General features: G+C 36.4%; 2 protein-coding genes across 3 annotated transcripts in view; one reads left to right on the top strand and one right to left on the bottom strand.

Moving 5' to 3' along the window:
- Positions 1–110: 110 nt before the first annotated feature.
- On the top strand, positions 111–5,207 carry LOC134267003 (putative uncharacterized protein DDB_G0282133). The gene has a single exon (XM_062749231.1). It carries the CDS (start codon positions 139–141, stop codon positions 5,098–5,100), a length of 4,962 nt encoding a protein of 1,653 aa, XP_062605215.1. The 5' UTR covers positions 111–138; the 3' UTR covers positions 5,101–5,207.
- An 826-nt stretch (positions 5,208–6,033) lies between these two features.
- Positions 6,034–17,317, bottom strand: part of LOC134267002 (uncharacterized) — a 47,959-nt gene continuing 36,675 nt past the window's right edge. For both annotated transcript variants that reach the window (XM_062749228.1, XM_062749229.1), the window contains 10 exons: positions 16,631–17,297; positions 16,234–16,350; positions 15,254–15,567; positions 15,017–15,124; positions 13,924–14,077; positions 10,853–11,030; positions 8,839–10,409; positions 7,503–8,741; positions 6,868–7,392; positions 6,034–6,681 (listed from right to left, as the gene is read on the bottom strand). In XM_062749228.1, coding sequence (XP_062605212.1) covers positions 6,413–6,681; positions 6,868–7,392; positions 7,503–8,741; positions 8,839–10,409; positions 10,853–11,030; positions 13,924–14,077; positions 15,017–15,124; positions 15,254–15,567; positions 16,234–16,350; positions 16,631–17,297 — 5,142 coding nt within the window. In that variant the 3' untranslated portion in view covers positions 6,034–6,412. The remainder of the gene's footprint in view (positions 6,682–6,867; positions 7,393–7,502; positions 8,742–8,838; positions 10,410–10,852; positions 11,031–13,923; positions 14,078–15,016; positions 15,125–15,253; positions 15,568–16,233; positions 16,351–16,630; positions 17,298–17,317) is intronic.

Below are 17,317 nucleotides of genomic sequence, written 5' to 3'. Positions count from 1 at the left end.
ATGTAACTGCATTTAATTAAAGGGTAGGAACTAAAATATTTTCTCATGTATCACAGGTGAAGGATAGCGTCTCCGTCCGCTGAATCGTTTGATTGTAAGGTGCTTTTATTACATGTTTGAACTTTTTTATCATTGCAGATGTTCAGTTTAGTGACGTCAGTCTTGCTGGTTGCAGTCCTAGTAGATGGCGCTCCAACCTCCACCATGGTAACGGCGACCACCTCTAGCAGACAAGAACTTAATCTAGACTTAGAAAAGAACAATCTGACAACATTGAATAAGTCAAAAGACACAGAAGACTCGTATTCAGTTAACGCATCTGTCACTATAGAACATCAGGATGATGAATTTAATAATACTACCGACGACGAACCGCGTGAACAGCCAAAGATGATGAAGAATGGTAGTGTACGCATAAAAAAGATAAATGCCTATCGATTTAAACAAATTCAAAATTTTCTGAAGAAAATACGAAAACTCCGTTCAATGCTAAAAGTAAGGATCTTGAATAACAGCACCGAAAACAGTAATGGCACAATGCATGTTATTCCAAAAAGTGTTCTGAGAAATATGTTGACAAAATACAAACAATATAAAAAGCAAGGCAATCCACCCGTAAAAGCCAGTAACACGTCAGAATCATCTTCAGTTAATGCAACTTATTCCACCAACAAGAAAAGCGATAACAATTCAAGTTTACTATTGAATTTTGTGCGCTTTTTTGAAAGCGAATCGCCAATTATTCGAAAAAGGATTTCACAAAATACAAAAGGGGAACTAATATCCGAAGATGATCTCGAAGAACTCATCGAAGAAAGAGATGAAAACGAAGAGGGAAAAGATGACGACGATTACGACATTTCAGACTTTATAATTAGGATGCTTGATGAGAAACAAGAACCAGAAAATGCCGATTGGATGTATACTCCCGAAAATCAAGCAGAACCACGCCACGAAGCAGACAATATAGAATGGTATTTTACGCCCGAGAGAGGAATGGAAGCACTACCACTTCAGGAATCAGGAAACCTTAAGTGGAATTTCGTGCCAAATAGTCATGTCGAACCACTCCATGAATTAAAATCTCTCGATTGGAATTCGGCACCTGAAAATCGCATAGAATCACACCTCGAATCACTGAACATGGATTGGAATTCCACACCCGAGAGTTATGCTGAATCAGTTGTTCAAGACAAGGCAAATGACAATGAAGAACCACGTGCGCTAGTAACAGACCACAATTATTATTATCACAAGTCGAGTCCTGAAACTGGAAACCAAGAGGCTAATGTTGTAGATAGTGCAGGAAATGTAGAAGACGGAAAGCTGGAAAGTCTACTCTGGAAAGATTTCTTCAGTTTTCAAATCCCAGATAAAATAACCAGGAGAAGAGACGTGCCATCTCATGACCCTGAAAGAAAGTTATCGAGCCCACATTATAATGAGAAACAAACAGAACTTGATGGTACATACGATTATGAGGATGAAGATAGCTCCGAAAGAGAAGAGGATAATGATTATCAATATAAGGATACCCCTGATTATACAAATGAATTTAAAGAAAAGGAATCGAAGTCTAAAGTGTCTGATAAAGAGACATACGATAAAGTTTCAAAAAATGATAAAGCTACGTATGGAAAATCAGTTTCTTTTAAAGACCTTAAATATAATGAAGAAGGAGACAGTTCCGAGAGTGGAGAGGATAGTGATTACCAATATGATGATTCTCCCGATTATGTTGATGACTACGAAGATCGTTCTTCAAAGGCTAAAGTACCAAATAAAAAGACATACGGTAACAACCAAGCAAATAATAAAGGATCCTATATAAAACCCTTTTCTGTTAAAAAGCTAAGGCATGGTGAAGAAAGTGACAGCTTCGAAAGTGGAGAGGACACTGATTACCAGTTTGAGGATACCGATTATGTTAATGACTACGAAGATCGATCTTCAAAGGTTCAAGTACCACAGAAAAAAACATACGGTAATAGCCAAGCAAATAATAAAGGATCTTATATAAAACCCTTTTCTGTTAAAAAGCTTAGGCATGGTGAAGAAAGCGACAGCTTCGAAAGTGGAGAGGACACTGATTACCAGTTTGAGGATACCGATTATGTTAATGACTACGAAGATCGATCTTCAAAGGTTCTAGTACCAAAGAAAAAAACATACGGTAATAGCCAAGCAAATAATAAAGGATCTTATATAAAACCCTTTTCTGTTAAAAAGCTTAGACATGGTGAAGAAAGCGACAGCTTCGAAAGTGGAGAGGACACTGATTACCAGTTTGAGGATACCGATTATGTTAATGACTACGAAGATCGATCTTTAAAGGTACAAGTGCCAAATAAAAAGACATACGGTAGAAAGCCTGTAAGCAATAAAGGCCGATATATTGCACCATTTTCTGTTAAAGACATTAGGCATGGTGAAGAGGGTGATAGTTTCGAAAGTGAAGAGGACTTTGATTACCAATATGAGGATACTCCAGATTACGTAGACCAATATAAAGATCGGTCTTCAAAATTTAATCCAGTAAAGGGAAAACTATATGGTGGGGATTCCACACTAAAAACTCTCTCGACCGTTGCAGCGTATAATGGTAAATCTTATATCAATTATGGAGAAAGTCGAGAAGTTGATGACTATATTGATGAGTCTAAAGAGAGTTTTTCAGCAGAAGGTATATGGAATACGAAACGCCTTGGTGCAAAGGATGCATCAGTATTTTCCGATAAGGTGAGAGATGCTTATCGTAAATCAACGAGAAAACGTTATTTCACCGATAAAATTGGCTATGACAGTAGCGGAAGCGAGGAATATGACAGTAGTGAAGAAACTTTATCACCACATCATAACCATAACAAAGATATTAACTATGACAAGAGCGAAAGTAAAGAATTTGTCGACTACAGTAGTGAAGACACTTCATCATCACATCAGAAACATAACATGGACTATGACAGCAGCGGGAGTGAAGAGTATGACGATAACAGTAGTGAAGGGATATCACCACTACAGCATAAAAAAGATTCAGCATCTCGATCTAGGTCATCGTCGATTTCAAATGAACACGATTTGGACAGTAGCAGTAATGAAAAAGGAAGTGTCGAGATTGGTCACAATACGAGGCACATGTGGGAAGATGATAGCTCTGAATCTAACAGCCAGGAGTACTACTACTCCGATGAGGATTACTACAGTAGCAGTGAAGAGCAGTTGCCAGTCGCCGTGAAAGTAAATACACCAATAAATAAGGTGAACCACCCAACAACGAATAAGGTTAACCCTTCTCCAAAGAATAATGTTAACCATTATCGCAATTTCTTTGACAAGCATGCCTGGGAAAGTGAACATCACAATAGATATCAAGAGGAAAGTAGAAACTTTAACAAATACAATGATGACGACAATACAATAGACTATGTTCCACCAAAATTACAGATCGATCATCAAGTTATTTACGAACCAACAACTCCTGTTCCCACATTTCCTCCATTTGTATATCGAAAACATGAACCACCAACTCCTCCAACAACTCCTGTTCCCACATTTCCTCCATTTGTATATCGAACGCATGTACCACCAACTCCTCCCCCTCCTCCTACTAATCCTCCAAAACCAATCATACATAGAACCTATCTGGCGCCTTCTCCTCCTCCACCACCCACTGTTCCACCTCAGCCTATAATACCCTACCCTACTCCACCACCTACATCCCCTCCTTCTCCGCCTGTAATACATTATATTCCCCCGACACCCACAACTCCCCCTCCTCCTCCTCCACCACCCCGAACAATAGTACTTAAAACGTACATTCCCACAGCACCTACCACCCCTCGTCCTGCCCCTCCTCCGCCCCGAACAATAGTACATAAAACATATATTCCCCCAACACCTACCACCCCTCCTCCTCTCCCGCCTCAAACGTATATCCCTCCCATACCTACAACACCACCTCCACCTCCAGTTCCAGAAGTGCAAAAACTACAAATATTAAGAACACCAATCTTCCCTCCAACATTTCCTCCTCCCACTAACCCTCCCCCTACCCTACCTCCAAAAATCCCGCCACCTAAAACAGAACCGATACCAAAGCTCCAAATTCTAAGAACTCCGATTATACCTCCTCCAAGGCCGGAACCAAGACCTAGGTTACAAATATCGATAATACCTATTAATCTACCACCTGTCCCTAAACCAGAACCGACACCTAAAGTGTATATACCAAACAAACCAATACCTCCTCCTGTACCAAGACAAAATCAACATTATTTATTTCATATGTTAAAACCGAAAAAGACGAAGAAAGTCTCTACCTATGACGCAATAGAAAAAGAGATCATGAATGTCGATTTACAAAAAGCCTGGACCAATAGCTACAAACAAAATGTAAATAAAGGTTACTACAAGAAGAATTCGTACGATAAAAAACAGACTTATGGCTATGGAAAAAATAGTTATGGATATGGATATCAAAACATTGTGCCTAGAAATTCGTATGATAAGAAAACAGGATATGGTTACGGTATGAACACTAGGAATTCGTATGATAAGAAAACAGGATATGGTTACGGTATGAACACTAGGAATTCGTATGATAAGAAAACAGGATATGGTTATGGTATGAACACTAGGAATTCGTATGATAAGAAAATAGGATATGGTTATGGTATGAACACTAGGAATTCGTACGATAAGAAAACAGGATATGGTTATGGTATGAACAATAGGAATTCGTATGATAAGAAAACAGGATATGGTCACAGCTACCGAACTACACCTAATCTATCCTACAAAAGAAATAATGGATATGGATATAGAAAAACTTACGGCAACAAATATTCTAACGGTCCGTCGTATGGAAAAAGATTTTCACCACATCTATCCTTAAGACCTTTTATCTTACCGTATCCTACATCACATAATATCATCCATCATCAAGTCAATAAACATTTTATGGGCCTGCAGCCCCTTCTTCCTTTCCATGTTCAACCTGTTCTTTTTGGTTCATCTGCGCTACACCAAAATCACATATCTCAAAATGGATTACAAAAGAATAATAACCAGTATTTCAAACGAAGGACGTCAAAGTATTAAATGTTTTAGTTTTATATTGGTGATGTTATTTGTTTGTTATCATATACAATCATGTATGTTTATATTTATCTCTTTGTTACAGTATTAAATATTTATTATAACCATGATTATTTGTTTCTCATCAATCAATTAAGAAATTAGTGAAAGAAACAAGTGAAATATCATCGACATTTAGTTCTAGTTTAGTCTTGAAATCTTGTCCATTGCCTTGGTTTGATATTTTTCTGATGTTATAAGTTGACTGTGATTGATATTTCAGAAAGAAAAAATGTTTTTTCATGAGTTTAGTCATGTAGCAAAAATAATAGTAATAAAACAGATATTAAAAGGAAATTTAAAAAAATCATCCAGCTTACCATATGTATTGCTCGATACACACGAAATGCACACTTAAGTATACGTCTTTGCTCATTTTTAATAACAATTGTTGTTTTTGTTTTTTAGAATTCATCAAACATACCCCGTCTCTAATAAATATGTTCTTGACATATTCTAGACTTTTCCTCATATTCTGCTCAAATAATGTTTTTTTTTAAAGAAAAAAATCCATCTGCCTATACTTAATAAGCATTTTGAACATTTTTTAAAGTTTCAAAGCCATACTCCGAACTTTACGATACAGTTCTTTTTTAATTATCTTGTTTCTTGCAAAAATATAACAAAACCTGTTGTAAAGAGTAAAAAATCAGACATACTAAGCTAAACTTTGACAAACAGTCAACTGACATGTCTACTTCTGAAACCTCTCTTTCGGATAAGATTGTATAAAATGAGGGACTTGTCGCAGTAGGTGCTGGCATTTGTCTAGTTTTAGACAGCCGAACACCTTGTGGATATGTTTTGGCACATATGATTCGCGTGGATCACGTGTCAAATAACCCCCAAATAACCCCCCAATCTAATTTGGTGATAAACCCAAACTATACGAAATGAAACAATTCATGGTATTTTTATTTCAAAACTATAAAAAAAATCAATGAATAGAAAACTGTGATCAAATTGAAGCCAGACATACACTAATGAATGTTTTCAGGAAGTTTTTCCGCAAAGAATTAAAACAAGCCAACTATAGGTATTTTTTGACAATATGAGTATAAACAATTATATGAACAAAGCTTTGCTTTGTTTCATACATGTGCTGTATTAATTCGATTGTACAAAGGCGAAGTAAAATTATCTACGGTAAGTATCTTACCCATTTAAATTAAATTTAAATCTTAATTGAATAAATTTCACCATATATCTTCACCAATGAAATGGGGCCTTATAAACAAAAATTATTTTAATGTTGATCATTTAGATTTTTCTTTCCTTATTGATAGTTGGCTGTGATCAATTCTCTGTACGTAGATTTAGAGCCAGTTACATACTTTGCCGTTATAACGACATAGAACTGCTTCGAATTTGAGGACATAAGATATTCATTGTTGCTTGTTTTAAAATTATTTAACAGATCAGAATATCCGACTTTTGAGCCAATATTGACGACAAACTTTGGCTCCAAGACCGAGGTCAATTCGAACACTTCTTTCCAGGAAACCAGCAGACTTGTATTGTTTCCAGATATAACACAGGGATTTCCTGGAAATCGATAACGGAAAAAAGAATTAATGAACATTTCAAAAGAAAAATATGGGGATATTTCATCAATTTCAGAATTTGAGCATCATTCTTTCAACAAAGTTTTTTATGAAATATATGATGATAACGAAGAGCATTTTTACTATTCAGTTTAAGACTTAAATACCTAATAGAACCAACACATACCTGTCTGTAGAGGAACGACATCATTTATAGATATTGATCCGTTTATTAAGTTACTGTCTTTTTCCCCTTTGTTAGTCCCAAAGACATACACACTGTAGTTTTTATGTGGATCTAGTGTCAATTCGTCAGTAGAAAAGTAGGTGTGTCTCCCAACATCCCTCCAGTCGTAAACCATCACTTCATCCGATTTAATACACACGCTGTATTTAGCGATTCCAGATATGTCTTGGAATGCTGGCCAGTGAAAATGAAGAGATGAAGATATCCGCTGATAATTTATTGAACTTTTGACAGTAGCACTATACACTACGAAATCGACGTGTCCTGTCGGAGTTCGGGGTGAATCAAAGGATATCACGATGGGTGTTTTCCGGCTCACTTCTGCTTGAAGTCCAACTTTGTTAAAACATTGCGCTGATGCATAAACACGAGAGCCATGTGTTATTTCTAACAGAGAGGACCGACAAAGAGAATTGCTGTGTGATTTCATCCAAGTCTGTAAATTTTTTAAACCAAATTTATCGCCTACAATGCAAAATTTTTTTTGCATGTTTTAATAACTGTAAAAACTAAAAAGTAAATAACCAATAAATAACCCATCTATTTTTTTAAGCATTTAATCATTAAAATCTTACCAAAAGCACATTGACAGTATTGGATGCCACTCTCATACTCTGTAACTTCCCAGTGTACGATAATGCTGGATCTAATCCTTCCAATGACATCATGATATTCAACGGAAACATTTTTTATCAAAATATCTGGTGGTGTGTGATCCCATACAATAGGATCAGACTTAAAATACTGTTTAAGACCAGCATTGTTTTCTACAAGGGCAGAAGGATACACTTTTGTACCATGGGATATTGGTAAAAGAATATTTTGAAATCTGAAAGGAGTAAGAGATTTAACTGTTTTTAACTGCCTTCCTTGCCAATTTGTTCCTAAATATATTTGTATGTCCTTTAAATCACTTTCAGGGTCAATGGCATTTACTGCAACTGAGAGCAAATTAGGAGAAATTTGCCGAAAAACAATAGCGTTAGAAGCATTTGTTTGCGCATCCATGCACTCGTATAGAGCAAAGTTTAAAGTCACATTCCTAGGTTTCAGAGAGTTCACTGTAACAGCTACACCGGCTGTCTCCTCTACCTTTGACATGATCACAAGGTCCATCATGTTTGGACTGAAAGGTATATCAAAAGAGGTCCCAGATACTTCAACAATTATAGAATTCATATTACTATCTCTTTCTCCTGAGACAAAAACCTTGTACAAAGTATCTCGCTTGAACGAAAATGCCTTTATTAATTCTTCTTTTACTCCCGCTCTTATCTCTACCGTTGCGTTGATTTGAACTGAATACGTATTGCATCTTACTCCAATTGGTTTTGAAACATCCACAGTCACTGGTGGGGACACAGAAACGTTACTGCTATGTCCAGCTGCGTCCACTGCTCTCACGAGCACGAAATAGCTCTTTCCATGAAGTAGAGAAAGGCCAGTGAAAGTGTGCTTATTTGATATTCCTACTTCTTCCTCTTCTCTTATAACGTTTTGATTAGAATCTTTAAGTGATACAACATATCGATCTATAGAAGATTCAAAATCGGTAAATCCTTCCCAAGAAGCGCTCACTGTCGATGTTTCCGACAGCCATTTTGTATCGTGAAAAAAGTTTGAGGTAAAAACTATGCCGGATTCTGGAGGAGAAAAGTCGATCGTTATGCCATCTGACGTCAAAACTGTTGATAAACCGACAAAATTTACAGCTTCAACAGAGGCATAATATTTAACACCAGGTTCAAGATTGGCAAACGTCCATGTAAAATTAATGGCTAATCCAACACTTTTGATTCCAAAAATCTCATATCCTGAAAACGATAAAAGAAAATAACAGCAGTCACAATTAAGATATTTAAACAAAAATAATCATAATGCTTTTTTTCTTCAATGTGTCATATTCCTTACCTCCTGGTGTTACACCAACCATGAATTTATATTCTCTAATTCCACTTTGAGGGTCAGAAAAAACGTCCTTCCAACATGAAATAATGTTTTTGGTGTTTGTAAACTCTTGATCTCTGGAACAGACCTTATCGGAATCAATGATGAACCTCCCTCTGCGGACGCTGGGTGCTGAGGCGTCGATAAGTATTTGTTCTGATTGAGTCAGTATAAAGTCAGTGCTCGAAATCCATGTTTTCAAGTAAGCCACATATTCTCGTTCATGGGCGAGTTGTCTGGTCGGTTTCAAACAATGAACAACCCTTGTTTGTAAGCTCACGTCATGCCAAACTTGTTCTTCCATTCTATCGAAAACCCCGAAACCGTGAGGCATATTCAACAATCCCATGCTCCATTCAAATCTAGAAACATTTATATTTTCAACGAACCAGTTTGCACCAAGACAGCGTGTTGATGTTGTCCAACGATTCGAGTAACCTCCCCAAATATTGAGAGAAACTTTGGCATCACCTGCTAAATAGGACATGTTTCGTTGTCTACAGTCTTGAGAGTTAACGACCTCAAGACATTTTCCACCAAGTACTGCACACGTGCAATCATTGGTACAATATGATACTTCACAAGAATGTCTCTCCATAAAGAGATCTCCATTTGTATTATTTTTATCATTAGAAACTGTAACAAATGTCACTCGCCTCATTGTACTATTTAAGTTAGCATTGTTCATTGCCCAAATCGACATAACAATTTTTTCCCCGTTCGTAAGATTGCGAGACAAGTTAAAAACACCTTGTTGCAGAGAACCTTCATTGCCGATATGTGTGAAAGCAGCACTTCCCATGGTAAGTTCAAAACCGTTATATGTCTCACCAACAGTAATAAAATACAATTTAATACCAGATTCCGGATCACTATAATTTGCCCATTTTAAAGTTAGTGTAGAGTTAGAATTAGACCAGGTTCCTACACTGATCACGTGACCATGAGATGGCGGAGTCCCATCAAATAAGACAATTTCACTCTTGCTTGACGTGCAAAGACCGGCCATATTACAGGCAGTAACGACAACATAGTAGCTATCACCATCCGACAACCATTTTTTCAAGGGAAGTGATTTTACGAAAGTTTCATTTCCTTCCACAAGGACATTTTCTATCTCGAAATGACCTCCTGAAAGAACCTTTAGGGTAAGCACAGACGATCTAATCGGACTTTCATTATCGGTAAATCCCCATCTCACTCGCATCACCGAGGAATCGTAGATGACGGACGAAACATTCTCACCATAGAGAAATCTTGGAGACAGCGTTATCTCGGGAGGTGTATTGTCTACAGTAAAGCTGTGGGAGGTTTGTACTGTTGAAAGACCAGCCTTATTGGTGGCATTCACCATTATGAATAAGTCTACGTTAATGGGTAGCGAGAGGTTCAATAACAAAACAGACTGTTCCAGTCTATAATTTCTCCATCCTATAACACTACAGTTCATTTTGTCTGTTCCAATGCAAATGTCGTACTGTAAAATACCAGACTGAATGTCTGCAAAGTTACCCCATTCCACAGACAGGAAAGATCTGCACAATGAAAAATAAATTATCTCAAGGAGTTACCACAGGAAACATTTAGAAAGGGTGACTGATAAATGACAAAACTGAAGTTTGTTACATTTTCAATAGAGTCGAACTTTGTTCATTATCTTTAATTTCTGTGAATGAGAATGTATGAGTAATTATATGAATAAATTGCATAATTCCCAATTCTCATAATTGTGTGAGATTAAAGGTCTTTTATATGTCAGAATGATATTTTGTCTAACCATATTTTTGGCATGTCATGTGTAGAAGATAAAACAATGAGAAATAATTCCAGTGCTTGTGTGTTTTTACAGGAAGGCAATATTCTCTAATTTGATAATTTTAAAATATCATAAACATGTGATAAGAGAAAATACCTTTTCTAAGTTTACTTTTACATTTTTTCATATCAAGTAATCAGTAAAACTTCCTGTAAAACTTACGTGTGTGCTATATATTTAACATTTTCGGGCCCCACAGAAACATAGCCTGGTATTGGAGGAGTAAAATCAACAATAACGCCATTCGAAGAGGACTGACTACAAAGTCCTGCAGCATTGCAGCCTTCAACTGTAGTGAAATATCTTATTCCAAGGATAGGATGCGTCTTCCAAGTCCATTCTGGAAAAAAAGGGTTACAGATATTATTGTTGGAATTTCGTTTTATTACTATAGGGATATTATGGAGTAATTAATTATTTAATGTAAAGGGTGAATAAAATGCAAGTTATTCATCTCGTGACGCAAGTAAATACAGAAATCGTGAACAGCAAAATTCACGGTCCCTAGAAATATTAGATGTAGAATCAAGTGCCTAGAAGGAGTAAGCATCTCCTGTTATATTTATTTCTATTTTATTTCTCTGTGGTGACCCTTGTTTGTATTAAAGTGTTTTATCCTGCAAGGAGCTCCATTGTTCGTTTAAGTGATTCAAATACTTTTGCCAGTCCCTAAATAAGGTAAAGTCAGGTTTGTCTTGGGTAGCGCACGTTTTTCCTTGACCAGTGAGAGTAGTTTCACATCTACGCCCATGGAAAGTTTGTTAGGTTTATTCCTGTAGGTTCCTGTAGATACATAAGAGTGGTTACACGTTGGTGTGGTGCTGTCGATGGTGGCAACCTGGACGACTACACAATGGCGTGGTACGGTAGGACGACGCCGTGCGGAGAAACATTGTCTCCTGGCTTTTGTTGTCAGCATTGTAGACGCTTAGGACGCTTAGGACGCTTTGGAATGGCGAGGGACGTCGAGGACGTTGTGGCAGGTCCAAGGACGTGGTAACCGTATGATATGGACCGTGATATGCAAGGAATGAACGTGGACAGCTATAGGATCGTAGCTCCAAGATGAACGATAATTGAAATTTTGAAATTGTTCTTTAATTTTCACCTTGTTTATTTGAGAGTATTTGTTTTTATACAAGAAGCCCATGGGCCACATCGCTCACCTGAGCAATGTAGCTAAGAAAAAAGCATAATTAAATCAGTTTATTTTTGAAAAGTTAAAACCAAAAGTGGTCCCAACCAATCCTTAAAAGGGAGAGGGTAAGACTTGAACAAACTTGAATCTACACTTACTTAGGATGCTTGCATATTTCTTTGATTACCTGTGGCTTTATTGCCCTTTACATTTGAACTTACATTGTGACCCCACTCTACCCCCAGGGGTCATGACTTGAACAAAATTGAATCTACACCATGAAGAGGACTAATCATAGGTTTGCTATTCCTGAAAAGAAGATTCTTAAAGATTTTTTCTACATGTTTGTATGTAAAATTTGGATTCTATGTTGTGGCCCCGCCCTACCCCCGCGGGTCATGATTTGAATAAAATTGAATGTCCACTATCTGAGGATGCTTCCATAAAAATATAATCATTCATGCCTTTGCTATTCCCGAGAAAAAGATTTTTAAAGAATTTTCCTATATATTTCTATGTGAAACTTTAATCCATTGTGGCCCCGCCCTACCCCTAGGGGTCATGATTTGAACAAAGTTGAATCTTCACTACCTGAGGATGCTTCCATAAAAATATGATCAATCATGCCTATGCTATTCCAGAGAAGAAGATTTTTTAAGTATTTTCCTATATATTTCTATGTAAAACTTTGATGGGCAAATGTGGCCCCGCCCTACCCCCAGGGGTCATGATTTGAACAAACTTGAATCTACACTACCTGAGGATGCTTCCCTATAAGTTCCCTCTTTCCTGGCACAGTGGTTCTTTAGAAGAAGATTTTTAAAGAATTTTCCTTTATATTTTTATGTAAAAATTTGATCAGCCAGTGTGGCCACGCCCTATCCCCGGGGGTCATGATTTGAATAAACTTGAATCTACACTACCTGAGTATGCTTCCTCTAAGTTTCATCTTTCCTGGCACAGTGGTTCTTGAGAAGAAGATTTTAAAGAATTTTCCTATATATTTCTATGTAAAAATTTGATTGGCCACTGTGGCCCTGCCCTACCCCCGGGGGTCATGATTTGAACAAATTTGAATCTAGATTACCTGAGTATGCTTCCCTATAAGTTTCATCTTTCCTGGCACAGTGGTTCTTGAGAAGAAGATTTTTAAAGAATTTTCCTATACATTTCTATGTAAACATTTGATTGGCCACTGTGGCCCCGCCCTACCCCCGGGGGTCATGATTCGAACAAACTTGAATCTACACTACCTGGGGATGCTTCCCTATAAGTTTCATCTTTCCTGGCACAGTGGTTCTTGAGAAGAAGATTTTTAAAACATAGCATCAAATTTTTACTATTTCTGAATTATCTCCCCTTGAATAAGGGCGTGGCCCTTCGTTTGAACAAACTTGAATCCCGTTCACCTAAGGATACTTTGTGGCAAGTTTGGTTGAAATCGGTCCAGTGGTTCTTGAGGAGAAGATGAAAATATGAAAAGTTTACGACAACGACAACAACGACAACGACGACAGACGACGGACAAATTTTGATCAGAAAAGCTCACTTGAGCCTTCGGCTCAGGTGAGCTAATAAAATTATGAATAGAAAATAATCTCGTTATCACTGATAAAGCATTGGGTGTCACGGCCTTTCAATTGATCAGATAGTTCAAGCGATGCAATGTAACATACCCGGTAGTATGTACCATTATACTTACTCAAAATTATGTGCGGTATGTTTTTTATTTAGTATTTAATTTAAACACTTTCTTTTGAAGTCACGTGGTTATAAAGGGTATAAATAGTAAGACCATGCGGTAGCACGGCACTCTAAGCTTGCTCGTAAGGATTTCAAAATTGCAAGAAATATGGAGGATAGTAATGAAATGGAGTGTAATGAATTTGGGCTATACAGTTGGATTAATAAAATGGTTATGTATTAGAATTGAATAAAAGCACTAGCGAGCAGCATTCCTACTTAACATGTGTTGTATTTTATTCATTTAGCACTTCATTAATTTATATTCGGACGAATGAAGTGAGGGAGAATATAACGCTACTTTTTAAAACGAAAACAATGAACACATTTTAATGTGAAGTTGTCGAATTACCTGTTTGTCTGCCGATGAATGTAAAGCTGACAACATCAGTCAATCCGTGTCTTGTACCAAGTCCCACCCTATAGAAATCTATCGGAGAGTGTCCATCTACAAACTCTGTCCAGTGGGAACTTATTGTAGAGAATGTGGTATAATCTTCATCAACCTGTGTTTCAGAAGATATGTGATTTTTAGAACAAAAATTGTGAATCCTTTTTCTTTTGTGTCATATTAACTCTAGACAAGATAGAAATCTGTTAAAGACCGCGAATATAAATAATAATCCATTCAATCCGTTTGGAAAATCAAATTTTAATATGCACAGTCATCTTCTCAGCCTGCACAAGCCACACACATACACTACACTAAAGAAAGATTCATGCTTTTTTATCTCTCTCTTTAAGTGTCCAGTCGGACAGGTAAAATGTTCAGAAAAGCAAAATGTCTTCTGTTAGTATACACAACTTTCATCGACACGACCATAAAATAGAGGTACACAAAAGTGTGTATGATGGATTCCAAGGACTAAATGAACGCTAGCTGAAATGTTAGATGCTTAATATTATTGAGAGATGTTTGATACCATTGCTTGTGTAGCCTTTCTGGCTACAAGAAGCATTGGTAAACACCCTTCTAAAATCAGCATACAAAAAGAGTAAGATCGACTTCAAAAAATTAATTTGAGTTCAAAAGAGCAACTTCAGATCGCTGTGTTGAAATAAAGACATCGGTTAATTCGACCACAATTGGCAAGGCAGAATTTTATATTTTTTAAAAACTGGGTTTTGAAAATACGTATTTCCATAGACCTAAATCGCTTAGGTCTATGGTATTTCCAATTTCCATTACTTAGTTACTTATTAATCAATAGAAATAAATAACTATAAAATAGTCTGACTTTGAACAAATCCGGACTAGAATGCCCACTTAAGAACTTCAATAAATTTGATTCTTTAATATAATAGGTGTTCTGTCTATGATAAAATCACCTTAGACTGAATTTGATGACTGTACACTCATACCCAATATATATCTTAAAGTTATCCATGAGACAACTGAATCAATTAAATAATAAATGCGTGAAAGTCAAGTAAGTGAAGATTACATGGTTTAACCACGGCCCATCTCTAACAGCACCAGGCTCTGGAGGGGTACTATCGGCAACGATCGGTAAAGACGATACTGACGTGAACAGACCGGCATGGTTCCACACCTACATTTAAAAGAAAAATCAAAATTCACCTTTTAAAATATCAGAGGTATAAAAAAACAGCTATACAGTGTGTTGTTTTTTTTATTTTATCCAACGAAAACGTTAATATTTTTATGTACGTTCGATTACCTGGGCGAAAACGTAATACATATGTCCATCATGCAGTAATCCTTTCGTCAAAATTTCTGTATGAGGTTGAAAGAATTCTGAATTTGATATAACATCACTCGAATTATTTTGGCTACCGATCCCAATTTCAAATTTCATGACACCACTCTCAGGGTCTTTAAAGCCTGTGCAGTGGACAATGAGAAGACTGGAATCCACGTACACACGATGATTCAGGTAGTGTCCGACAGTAATTGTCCCCCTTTCAGGTGACGTTTTGTCGTAAATGTACGGTTCAGAAGATCCAATAATACAATTAAGGGCATGATCACAAGCTATAAAGATTCAAAGGAGTTGTTCTCTTAGACACAAAAAGGTTATAAAAATATTTGTGGATCAGCCCTATAAAAGTAAGATACATGAAATATGACGATAACAAAGAGTAAACATGCTCAAGCCTCACTGTAAACAATATAAATCAGGAGCAAACACATCAATGAAATTCTACAGATTTATCGAGGAACATCCTCAAATAATAAACAATATACACATATTTTGTCATTATATTCTGATAAATGATTATGTTTTGGTGAGTAATGGCATGACTATTAGGTATGTCTTCAAAATATAATGCTTTTCTTCAGTGGTTCTGTCAGAGACAAAATGAGAAAACGAATGACATCAGTATTTGTCATTATTCTTTCACAATAATTCTTCTGATTGTGACCAAAGAATTGCTGTATTAAATATTTTCATTTCGTCAGATCTGTGAAATTTATATGTAAAATTAATAGCGATAGTTACAGACAAGGTGGATAAATGACATCGGGGGATGGGGGGGGGGGTCTAGCAAATATTACAAATTTTTACTTAAAAAAAACTCGCATCGACTTTGGAAATATTCATACAAAGTAATATTTACATGACAACAGTTCATTAATTTTTCATAACCCTTAGTATAAAATAACACGGACAAAATTATAAGACGGAAGTTACTTTACCTTTAACTGAAAAGTAATAAGACATCCCTCCTACCAAGGAAAGGTTTGTAAGAAGAATTGAAGAAGTTAACTGTACATTTTTAAATTGCAGTACGTCTTCTTTCTCCCTTTCAGTTCCTACCAATATAAAAAAAACATATACAGTGAAAACTGTCTAATCCGACACCTGAATAATCCGACACACTGTGATTTCCGACGTTAAATTTCAGTGCCATTTTACTATTTTTTAATTTTTTATACTGTGCAATCCGACACCCTGTCTATTCCGACACAAAATTTGTCTCCCAGTGCAAGTCGGATTATGCAGGTTTCACTGTACATGTGTAAAAATCTGTTTTTAAAATAACAGTACATGTATTATTTACTATATGGTTCAGAAACTTATCCTCATAATTACCTATTGCGACTTCATAGAACCTAATATTTGATGGATATCCAATTTTACTGTAAAAGTCATCGTTTTCAAATCCCTGCCAATATACGTTAACACTACTGTCATCAGTTATAAAACCTTCTTTCTTGGTATGAAGTTTAACTTTTCCCATTGGAGGTGGTGCTAAATCAATTACAAATCCATTGCTACATCGATTTACGATAAAGTTAGCTGAATCATTAACACAAATATAATATATAACATTGCTTTTCAGTGGCACTTTTGAGGAGAAAGCTATCAGTCCCCCTCTTCCTGATTTAGAATATATACACTCGGGATCGTCTTCGCACCGCAGTGGTATACGGGGAGATTTCATTACACTCCAAAGAATTTCTGCATCTCCTATACCGATCACAAACCCCCCTAAAACAAAAAAGTCCGATTTAAAATCAATTTCATAAGAATGCAAATCCTCTAATTTTCGTCCAATGTTTGTTGTATATTTATAAGCTTCGATTTCAACAAAGAAATCTGACTTTGCATCAAGATCATAGACTGTTGTTTTGGTATAGCTGTTTGGATCTTGTTGTACATTGATCTGTGAGCAGGTTTTTGACATCCGGCCTGATCGACAGTATCCTTCTAAACAGGTATGCATTCTCTTATGAGGAAACTTTAAACAAGACGTTACCTAAAATACAACAATATTTA

Source organism: Saccostrea cucullata, unplaced genomic scaffold, assembly GCF_032062105.1.
Source record: "Saccostrea cucullata isolate Sc308-1 unplaced genomic scaffold, CSIRO_AGI_Scuc_v1 ctg306, whole genome shotgun sequence".
Taxonomy (NCBI): domain Eukaryota; kingdom Metazoa; phylum Mollusca; class Bivalvia; order Ostreida; family Ostreidae; genus Saccostrea; species Saccostrea cuccullata.
This window is presented reverse-complemented; position numbering and strand designations above follow the sequence as displayed.